The sequence below is a fragment of the Physeter macrocephalus genome, chromosome 19 (genome assembly GCF_002837175.3).
Source record: "Physeter macrocephalus isolate SW-GA chromosome 19, ASM283717v5, whole genome shotgun sequence".
NCBI classification, from domain to species: domain Eukaryota; kingdom Metazoa; phylum Chordata; class Mammalia; order Artiodactyla; family Physeteridae; genus Physeter; species Physeter macrocephalus.
The window spans coordinates 44,950,788-44,964,729 of record NC_041232.1 but is presented as its reverse complement, the minus strand read 5'-3'; the positions used below and the strand labels follow the sequence as shown (position 1 = coordinate 44,964,729).

The 13,942-nt window shown below is 33.8% G+C and overlaps 1 protein-coding gene across 1 annotated transcript in view; it reads right to left on the bottom strand.

Moving 5' to 3' along the window:
• Positions 1-421: 421 nt before the first annotated feature.
• Positions 422-13,942, bottom strand: part of RNF138 (ring finger protein 138) — a 40,187-nt gene continuing 26,666 nt past the window's right edge. The window contains exons 4-7 of the mRNA XM_024121019.3: positions 7,041-7,097; positions 6,085-6,196; positions 4,365-4,472; positions 422-2,743 (exon numbers count right to left, since the gene is read on the bottom strand). Of these exons, the coding sequence (XP_023976787.1) occupies positions 2,675-2,743; positions 4,365-4,472; positions 6,085-6,196; positions 7,041-7,097 (346 nt within the window). The 3' untranslated portion in view covers positions 422-2,674. The remainder of the gene's footprint in view (positions 2,744-4,364; positions 4,473-6,084; positions 6,197-7,040; positions 7,098-13,942) is intronic.

Sequence of the window (13,942 nt, the reverse complement as noted above, 5' to 3'; positions counted from 1 at the left end):
CACTGAAGATTGTAATTAATACTTGCTAAGCATGCAACAGGTGTGTGACATTGTATTTGGCAATATATTCTTAGAACCCTGAAACCTTATTTAAGGGTAACTTTTCCATTTAAAAATGTCTGTTAACCAGTTAACTAGCTTTCTGTCTGGTTGCCAGCATGGTCTGAAAATCCTGCTGTGTGAACACTTGATAAAATAGCTTTATAAGTTGATTAACATTTGGAATAAAGATAAAATAGGTTTGTAAAGTTAAACCCAACATATAGCATCAGCATGTGGTATCTTTCTCCTATCCACTGTTTTAAGTGCAAAATAATGGGTTATCTCCCACGTCTTCCAGGGTGAGTTATGAGAGTTAAATGTTATCATGTTTGCCTCTAGACAAAATTTTAATTAGACACACAAGTAGGAGAAAACCACGTTTAATCGAAAAATAAAGCAATACATCTCAAATAAGACTGTTTAACAACATAAACTGTAATTTGTTGAGGCCTGTAAGTGGTATTCTGAAATTTAGGTAGAGTATCAATACAGTTTCCTCCCTTATCCTGACTCAGCTATATGCATATTAAAAACAAGGACTGTCTCATGAATTTAAACTGTGTATCTGTAAAGCCAATCCCTATTCCTAATCCACTGACAAAAGGATGGGAGGTTTTAAACAAACATTTCCATACTGAGGAGCTCCCAGATAAAAGTAAATAAAGTCAATATTTTCCTTACAAAAAAAACTTATATGAAAGACACACCAGACTATAAATGATATTTAACTAACCCACAAACTTCAAAACACAATTTCATCAAGATGATCTCTACAATTTTCCTTTAAAGAAGTTCTCAAATCTCAGAATGGTTTAACTTGACATACTGTAAGTACTAAATTCCGAAAGAAAGTACTAAAGTTATTGCTTAAACTGGAAAAACCTATGGTCAAAAGTCTTTTTTAAAAAGTTCGTTAAACAGCTATTCTTACAATTACACTCATGTAACCGCAGAGAAATGTTCAAGCACATAGTAAACATCACTCTTTCGAATGACACAACCAAGGCATATGTTAAGATGTATGGCTTTTTTGGTGATTGTTATTACTACCCATAAATTACTGTTTGACTGAAAAAGGTTTTTACAAAACTCCACTTCCAAAATTAACATTTTTATTAAATCAAGTTAAAAAAATGTTCACTGTAGAAAAGTCAACAAGGATTTTAACAAAACCAAAATATAGCTTTTTATACAATATATGTATATATTAGCAGCAAACTACTTCTGAGATTTTCTTTTATGTTCTTTTGAGTTATTTAAAGAAAGCATCAACAATGTATTAGTATGGAATGTCAGCTAATCCACTTTTCATCTTTTATTCTGTGATTTGGGCCTTCTAGTACAAGTTATTTTATGATTCTCATTAATGAATACTAAGAACAAATCCAGTTTTTGACTAAAATGTAGTGAAACAGAGTGGCTGGTAGAATCCATCTCACTACTATAGTCCCATATTACCTTAAGGTAACAAATGAGCACCATATAAACAGGTAATTGTGTAGGTGTGTAAACTCATTTTTAAGGTGTAATAGTAGCCAAGTAGATGACTTAGCATTTGACTGTTACTTTAAAAATTTGGTGACATACAAAATTTTAATCAAATCAGATAAATACTTCGATCCCATATTGCTTGTGCATTTTTAAAATCTTAATAGAAATTCTGTATATAACCTGACAAACTGCATGCATATATGTGTATATACACATACAAAAGTGTATGTATATATGCATATACATCTTTAGATTTGAACAAATTTCTAAACTGAGATGACGTCAAACCTCTCATTTAAATATATATATATAGAATGTAATATCACCAACTGAAAGTTTCTAATAAAGTTTCGTCTTAGCTAATCAGCAATTCTGCTACTGAAAATTCTGAGGCCAAAGAGCTGTAATTCAGCTTACTGTACTTTAGGCTTACAAATTAGTCAGCCAAACAAACAAGATTTGAAATTACCAACCGCCCACCAAAGAAATAAATTTTCCTCTTGATATTTCCTTCTAACAGCAAAAAGGAAATATCTATACAATGAGCTTTCACTTTTTAAAGAGTCAAAATTAGTAAAGAAATCTCACTAGTCTTCAAAAATACTAAACGTTATATAAATACAATTTTCTTATAATAGTTGAATTCTTCTGCTAGAATCTGTATTTAAAAAAGTTTCCTTTGGATTGTTTCATTCAGCACTTCAAGTCTCCATTCTGCAACTCAAATAACTGGCTCAGATTTGTTAGGTTTATATCAATCACATCTTTCACAATTTGGTACTGTGTTACCAGTGTACAATAATGTCAATGGGAGGAACTGCACCAAATTTCAAAAGCAAGGAAAAATTCAATATGTAATATAAAAAGATAAGTACAACAGGGATTCCCTTTTCACCATTACATTAATGAAATATAATCCTTTTAATGCTTTTAAAGATAATGTCCTAACTTTTATCTTTTAACTTATCAAGAGAATGAAGTTTTTAGATGGTCCACCTTTATTTTTCAATTAAAAACTAAAACAATAGACTGAATTACTTTTATTAATATACACATCAAGTTATTGAAACGGCGACCTAATGTAGTTTTCTCCTTAAAGATGGCACTTGCAGGTACAAAGATGCAGAGACGTCTACAGCCTTCAGATGTTTACCTGAAAAGATTCTTCAACAGCAGTTTGATATTGGGTTTCCTCATCTAGCTGAAGATTCTAAAAACAGTAAAATTAACATGTCAATAGGAAAAACATACTCAATTACTCAATACTTAGTCCAATACATTACACATCTTGATACACATTACACGTACTTGAAATAGTTTATGTTACACCATATACTTCTTTAAAATATAAGCACTAAATACCTGAACTTTTAATTTAAAAAATTCAGTTATAATTATTTAGGAATAATTGATAAACAACAGAGGATCAGCAGAGAATGAAATTTGAGAGTTACAGTGCTTTATGATAAGTTATTAATTGAAAGTAGTATAGTTAAGGGCAACCCACAATCATAAATTTTCTGTCATCTCTAGAAAAGAATGCCAATGTCAAAAGGTATATTCATTTTAAAGAAAATAAGCACTTATTACATTAAGACAGTTGAATTATCATCTTAATCATAAAATAAAGGTAAAAACTACAGTTCACTCAATCTGATTATACTACTACTCCTTAACTTGAAAAATTCTATTTCCTTTCAATTATGGTCCATGGATTTGCTTTAAAACAGGCCTCCATTTGACAATCTCAAATCATTAAAATTACATGTTCTTCTGTGGCAAGGTAAAACAATCTGACAATTAGATCAAAAGCAGTTCACAAAATAAATTTTTGTTTTTCCAAACACATAGTTCTCCAGATGCAGTAATCTTTCTTACATTGAGAATTTAAGAATAACCTATAACTACTCCATAAAATTGCTAAAATTATCAGAGTACACTTGAATTTTACATATATTTGAAATATTATTACATATATATTTTTATACAGTATGACTTAAAAATGCAAATTACACAAAATAAAATATATATATATCAAGAATGACATAATTTCAACACTGGAGGGCAGAAGAAATGGAAATTCTGTTCATGCCATTCTCAGAATTGCACATATCTGAGCTTATTACATAAACTGGAAAACAAGTATGAACCATTCTTTGTCAGGCTGAATCTTGAATTAGATAAGGTTTTAATTCACTGAAGATGAATAAAATGCAATTTCACAATTAATAAAATGAAAGTCATCTAATTTTTTTTTTGTAACTATCAAGACACATTCGGGAAGTAGAAATTAACCTCATGCTTTGCTCTGGGGATCCATTTTTATATTATATAACTTCCCTCATGCACTCTGTTAAAGCAGTGAACTAAGGCCAGAATCTACCATTCAACCTGGCTTTACATAAATAAGCTCCCTCATTTTTAAAAAGAATGTGTCTCACATGCAGATATAAGCAATCTATTATGAGTTTAACAAGCTACTTACACTACACGAGAAATACATCCTCCATCTGTCATACCAATTTTACTTTTCTAGCAGGTATAATTTTCCTTAAATCTAGACAGTTTTCATATATTATCACCATTTTGTTAATCTGGGGGTTTGTTCTTCCTCTATTAATTATCTCTCTAATATAGAAGGTGGACAGTAAATTCAACTTTCACCGCTTCTACAAACCAAAATTCACCTATATTATCATAAAAACAACAGAACTTGCTCTATAACCGTTCAGTATGATACATCTTGCCTCAAAACTCAAGTCTAGATTGAAAAAGTTAATTTAACTTCAATATTTAAATGGTATTTTCTTAATCTTGAAAAACTCACTTACCACAAATTCTCCATAATCAAACTGATGTCTTTGATTTAGATGACTAACGAAATTTCTAGTAATCTGGCTAGGATCTCCCCAAGGAAGAGACACACAAATAGGACATGTCTATAAGAAACACAGTAATTCAAATAAAAAATAATGAAAATAACCAAACATCATTATTGTAAGTATTAAAACATGTTACAAAAAAATCTACATGAAAAGCATTTCTAAGGGCCAAATTTCATGACTAGATTATTTCTAGACCAAATTACCTTAGATAAATTACACTAATCCAACACAACACAATAAAAAGAGAGATCTAACATATTCTATTACTTAAATCTGATTATTCTACTGTTTTAACAGAAACACCATATCCAGCCTTAACCAACTGTAATAATTACCAGTAACCAGTATGTAATCTCATTAGAGCCACAAAATAACTGTGATATAATTATTATTATTAGCTTAACTTAATTTATAAGTAAGATGAAAGTAAAGGAGGGGCTTCCCTGGTGGCGCAGTGGTTGCGCGTCCGCCTGCCGATGCAGGGGAACTGGGTTCGCGCCCCGGTCTGGGAAGATCCCACATGCCGCGGAGCGGCTGGGCCCGTGAGCCATGGCCGCTGAGCCTGCGCGTCCAGAGCCTGTGCTCCGCAACGGGAGAGGCCACAACAGAGGGAGGCCCGCATACCACAAAAAAAAAAAAAAAAAAAAAAAAAAAAAATATAAAGGAAGCTTTAAATTGTATCCTTAAGGTTTCAAATGAAGTAATAAGTACATCTTAAAGTGAATGGATTACAGACTGAAATGAAACAAAACAGCACTTTAGTAACTGGACTATAACCAAAGTTTGTGCTACATTGAATAAATGCAGAAACAAAAATTCACTAATGCAATATATATAAAACACATGAAATCTCTTAAATATGAGATTTTCCCCTGGAGATGTCTTTGGCACTTTATTTGTTTACTTAACAGTAACAGACCCTCTCCTAATGAGCAAAATGGGGAGGTATCTCCCTTAGCGCTACAACAGACTTTAAGGGCATACTGGGGCATACTCTTCCACAACTTTTTGTAAAACTGCTAAGATGTATCCACAATCCTTATTTTATCTATTGATACATTTTCCTGCTAATTTCTGAAGAAAATATTTACATATCAAAATGGGAAGTATCTCTTCCAGCTCAGTGTCTCCTGTTTGATATACAGTTGAAATTGAAACTCATGTTCCAAATGTGGACTTGTAGAACCATTAACACAATGTTGGAATCCTGCACTCTGCTCTACTCTCCTTCAGTCATCAAAAAAGGTCTCACCACTTTCATACACACCCTCAAAATGGCATCAAAAAGGTATGTATGCATCAAAAAGAAAGTATGATTCTTTTCCTTCCTTGCTTTATGCACTCATATACTATATTCTGCAAGGATACAATTTACAATGCTACTCCTTGGTAATGAGTCCTCAGTTCACCTTTCCTTATTTTGCTCTTTTCCAGGCTATTCTCATACTTTACCCTCACAATTAAGCAAACGCCTTTTTATAAGTCAGTTACTGGGATTTTAAATATCTCATTTTGCTTCACAGTCATCAATCCTTTGTTGGCAAAATATACCTTACTGACAATGCCCCACCAAATTTAAAGTAACCACTTTCCCTTGTACACATGAAGTGAAATAAATGGGACAGCATACCTTAAACAGAAGACCGTCTTAAACATACATACTTACCACAGGAACTATCTGAAATAGGTGATTACTATTACAGTGATCCAGTAAACGCTGTCTGGTAAAATTTGATTCTTGACACAAGGGACACTTAAAGGTGGGATGCCCAGAAGAACTATAAAACAATTTTAAATGCAGCATACTGAATTTGAAATCATAAGGTAAAAATGATGAGCTCCTATTTTTTGACCAATTATTATTTCTTTCTTTAAAAGTTATAATTATAAACTAATCAAAGACTGTCTCATTTTTTAAAAACTATGTTTTCAATAAATAATCTACAATAGATATTCCTAAACAATCTCAGTTTACAGTACCCTTAGTGTCTAGGAAATTTTTTCATGGTGCCTCTACAAAAGGCCTAAACAAAAATAATAACAAACCTAGCTGTCTCATTTATTAAAGTAGTTAGATTCAAACAACTTAATTTAGTCATTCCTGTAACCAACAGATGTCACTGTATGTCCCTTGAAAATTCTAAATATCCCATGGTGTCCCAGTATGGAAACACCGTATCTAGGAAATTAAAACTTTTAAAAGACTTACACCCATATGGTGTATCTTTAATTTATCCTAGTTCTAAGACTCTAACATACAAAATTCATAGGAAAAGTGAAAAACAAAAGCATCAGCCATCAGAATGATCAACATTTCAAAATATTTTGAGGATCAGGCATCACTGGGTTTTAATATCTCAATTTCAGCAAGGAACAGTTCAATATTGACAACTCTGCCTAAATTATGCATGGAAGAAACCTGACCACAGTGAAAGAGGAGAGCTACATGCTTCTAATTTAATGTGACCTGTAAAAGCAACTGCATCATTTATTTCTAAACTGCTAACTTATGCATTCATTATGTCTGATGATTTAACTGAATTTAAATTTTTTAATTTAAAAATCCATTATTACAAAGTGATAGGTATTATTTACTAAAATAATAGAAATTCAAAAGCTTACCTTGTATTCTCTTGATACGTTTCTGTATTATCAGATGTGGATGTTTCACTCCTATTACTTAAGAGGCATGGAGGGGAGGGGGAGAAGTTAATACTTCAAGTAATAAAGCACAACAGAGATTCATTAACTGCTAATGAAGACAACCAGTCTGAATTTGTTTGAAAAGCCTGAACTTCAAATAGTTCTGAACTATGATATAATTATGGCATTAATTACTTTTCAAATAAATCCTGATAAGAAGACTGCTTATGAGGTTCTTTAAAAATTAATTCAGGCATAGTTACAAAAGTATAGAGAATACAGTATTTTGCAGAATTGTCTTAAATCCATAGCATGAACATTTCCCCAGGTCCTTTAGACTTTCATATTAAGAGACTCCTCTACCTCTACCTGGACTAGTAAGTTTTTGAATGCTGGGGCAGAATTAAGAATTTGTGAACTTCTTGACTTGTAACTAGGATATAGTTTAAGGTTGTAGCATCCAAAATGGAGTAGGTTAAGAAAAAATATTTGAATGTTTATTATGTTTATATTTTCCAAAAAGGAACTAGGCTTTCCAACATTTAATATACAGAATAACTTGATCCTCACTGGGACCCCATGCCAGAGTCATGTGTCATATGCAGTTATCAGAGAAATCCTGAGAGAAAAGTGGGCATTCCATATGAGGACTGTCAGTCATGCATTACAGAATTTCATCAATGTAGTCAATTTTATAAAAACAAGGCCTTTCAAAGGCAGAAACATTAAAATAAAAATGAGATAGGCAGTGGACAAAAAAACTGTTGTGAAACTTAGAAAACTGACTTTTCATTTTTCTTTTACAAAAGGACAAGAAATACTGTATCATCTACCTAACAGATGTTCTCCAATGACAGTCATTTCCCTTCTGTGAAAATAGTGCTGTCTCCACACACATTCTCTGCAAGAAAGCTTCCCTGCCCAAATAGAAGACTATTAAACCACTATTTTGCATCTTTTCAGCAGTTATTAATCTGTCTCTGCAGGTAAAGGTGGTATTTTAACAATGTGGAGACTGAAAACTGCTTTTCAAAATAAATTCAAACTACGGAGAGTGCATTTGTTAAAGGGATGTTATGACTTTACCAAAAACAGTATGTCACCTATTTTTTAAAAATCTCATATCTATACATTTAAACTTGGTAACAGATTTTTCTAAACTGTTTTTAAATCTTCCAAATAAAGATAATCATTGGGTTTTGAACATGCCCTAATAAAATATAAAAACTTCCCATTTGTTTGTAAGAACAACTATAATATCATCAGAGACTACGGAAAATTTCAACAAAAGCCCTTTTAATATTTACCAAATGGGATTGAAAAATACAGGAATCTCAACCTATGACATACTCTTCCATTTGGATCTTTATTGTGTGTTGTAGGTATCTTTTCAGCCATGACAATCATCAAGACCAAGTGTCAAAGTAAAGTGAATTCAGATTCAAACCTTTAAATTACTGTCACTGTATTAAACCAAGATTTTAAGAAAGTTTAGAAATCATAGTCAACCATATTGTTTTCAATAAAAACAGTAATAAAACTTTAAGAATGAAAATATTTTATACCATTAAATAAAGCAAACTTATTTTTAAAGTAACTTTTTCATCTTTATCTCACTTAAATTTTGAATGTATTATGCGTAAATTATCAGTACTATAAAACACATGCATAGTTTTAAAATAAACACACACATACTCAGAGGACATGCTCAATTTTTTTCACTCGTGGGGTATGCAATCACAAAACTCCTGACTTAAAGCATTTTAATATCAAAGTTAATGCCCTTTTGAAATGCTTTCTCCCTTCCACCAGTTTTACAATTCTCTGTTTTCCATTATTATTGATATCATCATTCTAGTCCGTCCTGATCATCCTGTATCATGCCCTGGGCTATTACTGGGAGACTACTCATTTATTCTAGAAATGCATGAATGAGTTCAACAATAGAAAATCTATTACTGACAACCATACTATCAATTTGAAAAACATATGATCATTTATTTCATCTGAGGTAGAAACCATTCACTAAAATTCAACCTCCAGAATGGAAACAAAAACAAAAAAACCTCTGATCACCCACAATGCTTTTAAAAGTACAAATTCTAGGCTTCCCTGGTGGCGCAGTGGTTGAGAGTCCACCTGCCAATGCAGGGGACACGGGTTCATGCCCCGGTTCGGGAGGATCCCTACATGCCGCGGAGCGGCTGGGCCCGTGAGCCATGGACGCTGAGCCTGCGCGTCGGGAGCCTGTGCTCCACAATGGGAGAGGCCACAACACTGAGAGGCCCACATACCGCAAAAAAAAAAAAAAGTACAAATCCCTAAACTCTAGATAGCAGAGTATCTGGGAATGAAGTCAGATGTATATTTTTTTAATTGCATACAAGATTCTGATTTGAGTAAGAACCATTCAATGGAGAAACCTTAAATTCAGGATGATAGCATCATAGAACAGATAAAGAATATGTTAAAAAACTGTAGTGAACACCACCCATAATAAAATTTTAGATGCATTCCCACTAAAATCAAGAAAGAAAAGATGCCTTCTATTTAATACTGGATAGAGGCCCTAGTAAATGCAATAAATCAAGTACAAAATGAAGCAGTAAGAGACAAAATTGCATTGACAAACCAAATAATTTTCTACATAATAAATCCAAAAGAATCTACATGTAAATTATTTAGAACTATTAGAACTAATAAATCAGCAAAGCTGCTAAATGAAAGATTAACATAAAAATCATTAATATTCCTAGCAATAGCCACTTAGATTATAAAACAGGAAAAAAGGTCCATTTGTACAGCAACGAAAACTATAAAGTTTTACTAGAGAAAGATATACTAGAACATATTTATGTGTGCACTAAATGGACTTCTTTTACTGCATTTTTTTTAATGGAAGAGATAAACAGGTGGGAAACTGGGTGGGAAAAATGAGTATCATATGATGTCAATTCTCTCCAAATTAATCTATGATTTCAATAAATTCAACCTTAATAATGCTTCTGATCAAAATCTCTATAGGAATTTTTAGGAAACTCAAAAGTCTGATCCTAAAATTCATATGGAATAGCAAAGGGCCAAGAATAACAGAAACAATTTTCTAGGTAAAACAAGAGGGAGAACTTTCCCTACATGATATTAAGACCTATTGTTAAAGCCACAATAATTAAGATAGCATGGTATTAGAGGAATAAATGAAGCAACAGAACAGAATAGAGATGTGTAGGACCAAAATGGCATTATAAATCAGTGGGGAAAGAATGGACTCCTCAATGAATGGTACTGGGACAAATGGTTATCACTTGGGGAAAATTTTTCCTACCTCACATTATACATCCAAAATAAATGTGAAAAGCACAGCTTTAAAATGTTAAAGAAGGAAGTATCTTCTATAACTTTATGATGTGGGAAAGGATTTCTCAAGCATGACACAAAAAGCAAAAAACATAAAGAAGGGCTTCCCTGGTGGCGCAGTGGTTGAGAGTCCGCCTGTCGAAGCAGGGGATACGGGTTCGTGCCCTGGTCTGGGAAGATCCCACATGCCGAAGAGCGGCTAGGCCCGTGAGCCATGGCTGCTGGGCCTGCGCGTCCGGAGCCTGTGCTCCGCAATGGGAGAGGCCACAAGAGTGAGAGGCCCGTGTACCACCAAAAAAAAAAAAAAAAAAAAAAAAAAAATCTGTTAAGAGAGTAGACCTCATGTAAAATATTCTTACCACAATAAAAAAAAGGGGGTGAGAAAAAAACCCAAAAAACCTACGCCATTTTACGCTAAATTAAATTGTGGTATTACCTAAGGCAGTTTTCAAAAAATACTCGAGTACCTCATTTCCAGTCTTTAAAATGCAAAGAAAAATCTCTAGTTCTATGTTTACACGTTTCAGAAAACAGCAAAGAAAATTTTTTTAATTCTTTGGAAAAAATGTGAATATATTTGTATTGCATGTAATAAAGAATTATTATCCAGAATATATCATGAATGATTATAAATAAGGAAAAGGACATTTTATCCAATACTTATACGAGATTCCTTAATAGTTACTTAGCCACTGAAAATGCTCAACACCTTGGAGAGAAATCTGTTAGAAACATAAGATTGTTTGCAAATTTCATTCTTTCAGTCGTGGTGAAGAGTTGTATTTGGACTAAACTCTTATAGGTTTACTGACATCCAGTTATTAATGTTTACAAAGAGTTAAGAATAGTTGGAAAAGCCTGCAAACAGACCAAATAATTTCCAAGGAAGATAAAATAGAAACGTGTGCTGGTATCTAATGATTACATGTATCCTCCCTCTCTCCTTTCTAGTAGCTAAAGAAAACAAAAAGATACAGTCCTACATGTTAAAAGCAGAATTTTGTTATGAACTAGAAATGGCGTTAGTGAAATAACTAGCACTGCTACATAATTATTATAAGAAACTACCCCATATGTATGCAATAATTTTGTTAAACATTCACCAACATTTATTAGTTTATGGTAAATAGTTTTCCCTGACTGATCTGACTGAAACTTGTGGTGGTTTATTTTGGATGACTTGACTGGAAGTTATACTGCTTACACAGATGGAAAGGCAGATTATGTCTGTTTTACCCATCCCTGCATATTCAGTAACATGTAGCGTGCCCAGTAGTTCAGAAGGTACAATAAATGTATGCTGAATTAATTAAATGATCTAAGGGTTTATTCTGACATTATTTTTAACCATGTTAGTTTCTTCTTTTGAGGACCTATGGGCAAAGCACTTTAGTATAATCTCTTTTATTATCAGGAAAAGCTGTCTTTTTCTTTAAGAACTATTTGGTTTACAATATCATAGACTTATTTTTTTAATAAAACCTTTATTTTTTAATTTTATTTATTTTTTATACAGCAGGTTCTTATTAGTCATCTTTTTTTTTTTTTTGCGGTACGTGGGCCTCTCACTGTTGCAGCCTCACCCATTGCGGAGCAGAGGCTCTGGACACGCAGGTTCAGCAGCCATGGCTCACAGGCCCAGTCGCTCCGTGGCACGTGGGATCTTCCCAGACCGGGGCACGAACCTGTGTCCCATACATTGGCAGGTGGACTCTCAACCACTGTGCCACCAGGGAAGCCCCAGTCATCCATTTTATACACATCAGTGTACACATGTCAATCACAATCACCCAATTCATCACACCACCACCACCACCCCCCTGCCACTTTCAGCCCTTGGTGTCGATACATTTGTTCTCTACATCTGTGTCTCAATTTCTGTGATATCAGTGATGTTGGTCTGTAATTTTCTTTTTTTTGTAGTATCTTTGTCTGGTTTTGGTATCAGGGTGATGGTGGTCTCATACAATGAGTTTGGGAGTGTTCCTTCCTCTGCAATTTTCTGGAAGAGTTTGAGAAGGATGGGTGTTAGCTCTTCTCTAAATGTTTGATAGAATTCACCTGTGAAGCCATCTGGTCCTGGACTTTTGTTTGTTGAAAGATTTTTAATCAGTTTCAATTTCATTACTTGTGATTGGTCTGTTCATATTTTCTATTTCATCCTGGTTCAGTCTTGGAAGGTTATACCTCTCAAAGAATTTGTCCATTTCTTCCAGGTTGTCCATTTTATTATTGGCATAGATTTGCTTCTAGTACTCTCTTATGATGCTTTGTATTTCTACGGTGTCTGTTGTAACTTCTCCTTTTCCATTTCTAATTTTATTGAGTCCTCTCCCTCTTTTTCTTGATGAGTCTGACTAATGGTTTATCAATTTTGTTTATCTTCTCAAAGAACCAGCTTTTAGTTTTATTGATCTTTGCTGTTTTTTTTGTTTCTATTTCATTTATTTCTGCTCTGATCTTTATGATTTCTTTCCTTCTGCTAACTTTGGGTTTTGTTTGTTCTTCTTTCTCTAGTTCCTTTAGGTGTAAGGTTAGATTGTTTGAGATTTTTCTTGTTTCTTGAGGTAGGCTTGTATAGCTATAAACTTCCTTCTTAGAACTGCTTTTGCTGCATCCCATAGGTTTTGGATCGTCGTGTTTTCATTGTCATTTGTCTCTAGGTATTTTTTGATTTCCTCTTTGATTTCTTTAGTGATCTCTTGGTTATCTAGTAGCGTACTGTTTAGCCTCCATGTGTTTGTGTTTTTTACGTTTTTTCCCCTGTAATTGATTTCTAATCTCATAGCGTTGTCGGAAAAGATGCTTGATATGATTTCAATCTTCTTAAGTTTACTGAGGCATGATTTGTGACCCAAGATGTGATCTATCCTGGAGAATGTTCCGTGTGCACTTGAGAAGAAAGTGTAATCTCCTATTTTTGTATAGAATGTCCTATAAATATCAATTAAATCTATCTGGTCTACTGTGTCTGTTAAAGCTTGTGTTTCCTTATTAATTTTCTGTTTGGATGATCTGTCCATTGGTGTAAGTCCCAATGGGTATTAAAGTCCCCCACTATTATTGTCTTACTGTCGATTTCCTCTTTTAGAGCTGTTAGCAGTTCCCTTACGTATTGAGGTGCTCCTATGTTGGGTGCATATATAATTGTTATACCTTCTTCTTGGATTGATCCCTTGATCATTATGTAGTGTCCTTCCTTGTCTCTTGTAACATTCTTTTTTTGCTTTTTTTTTTCTTTTTCTTTGCGGTACACGGGCCTCTCACTGTTGTGGCCTCTCCCGTTGCAGAGCACAGGCTCCGGACACACAGGCTCAGCGGCCATGGCTCATGGGCCCAGTCGCTCCGCGGCATGTGGGATCTTCCCGGACCGGGGCACGAACCCACGTCCCCTGCCTGGGCAGGCAGACTCTCAACCACTGCGCCACCAGGGAAGCCCCATTCTTTATTTTAAAGTCTATTTTATCTGATATGAGTATTGCTACTCCAGCTTTCTTTTGATTTCCCTTTGCATGGAATATCTT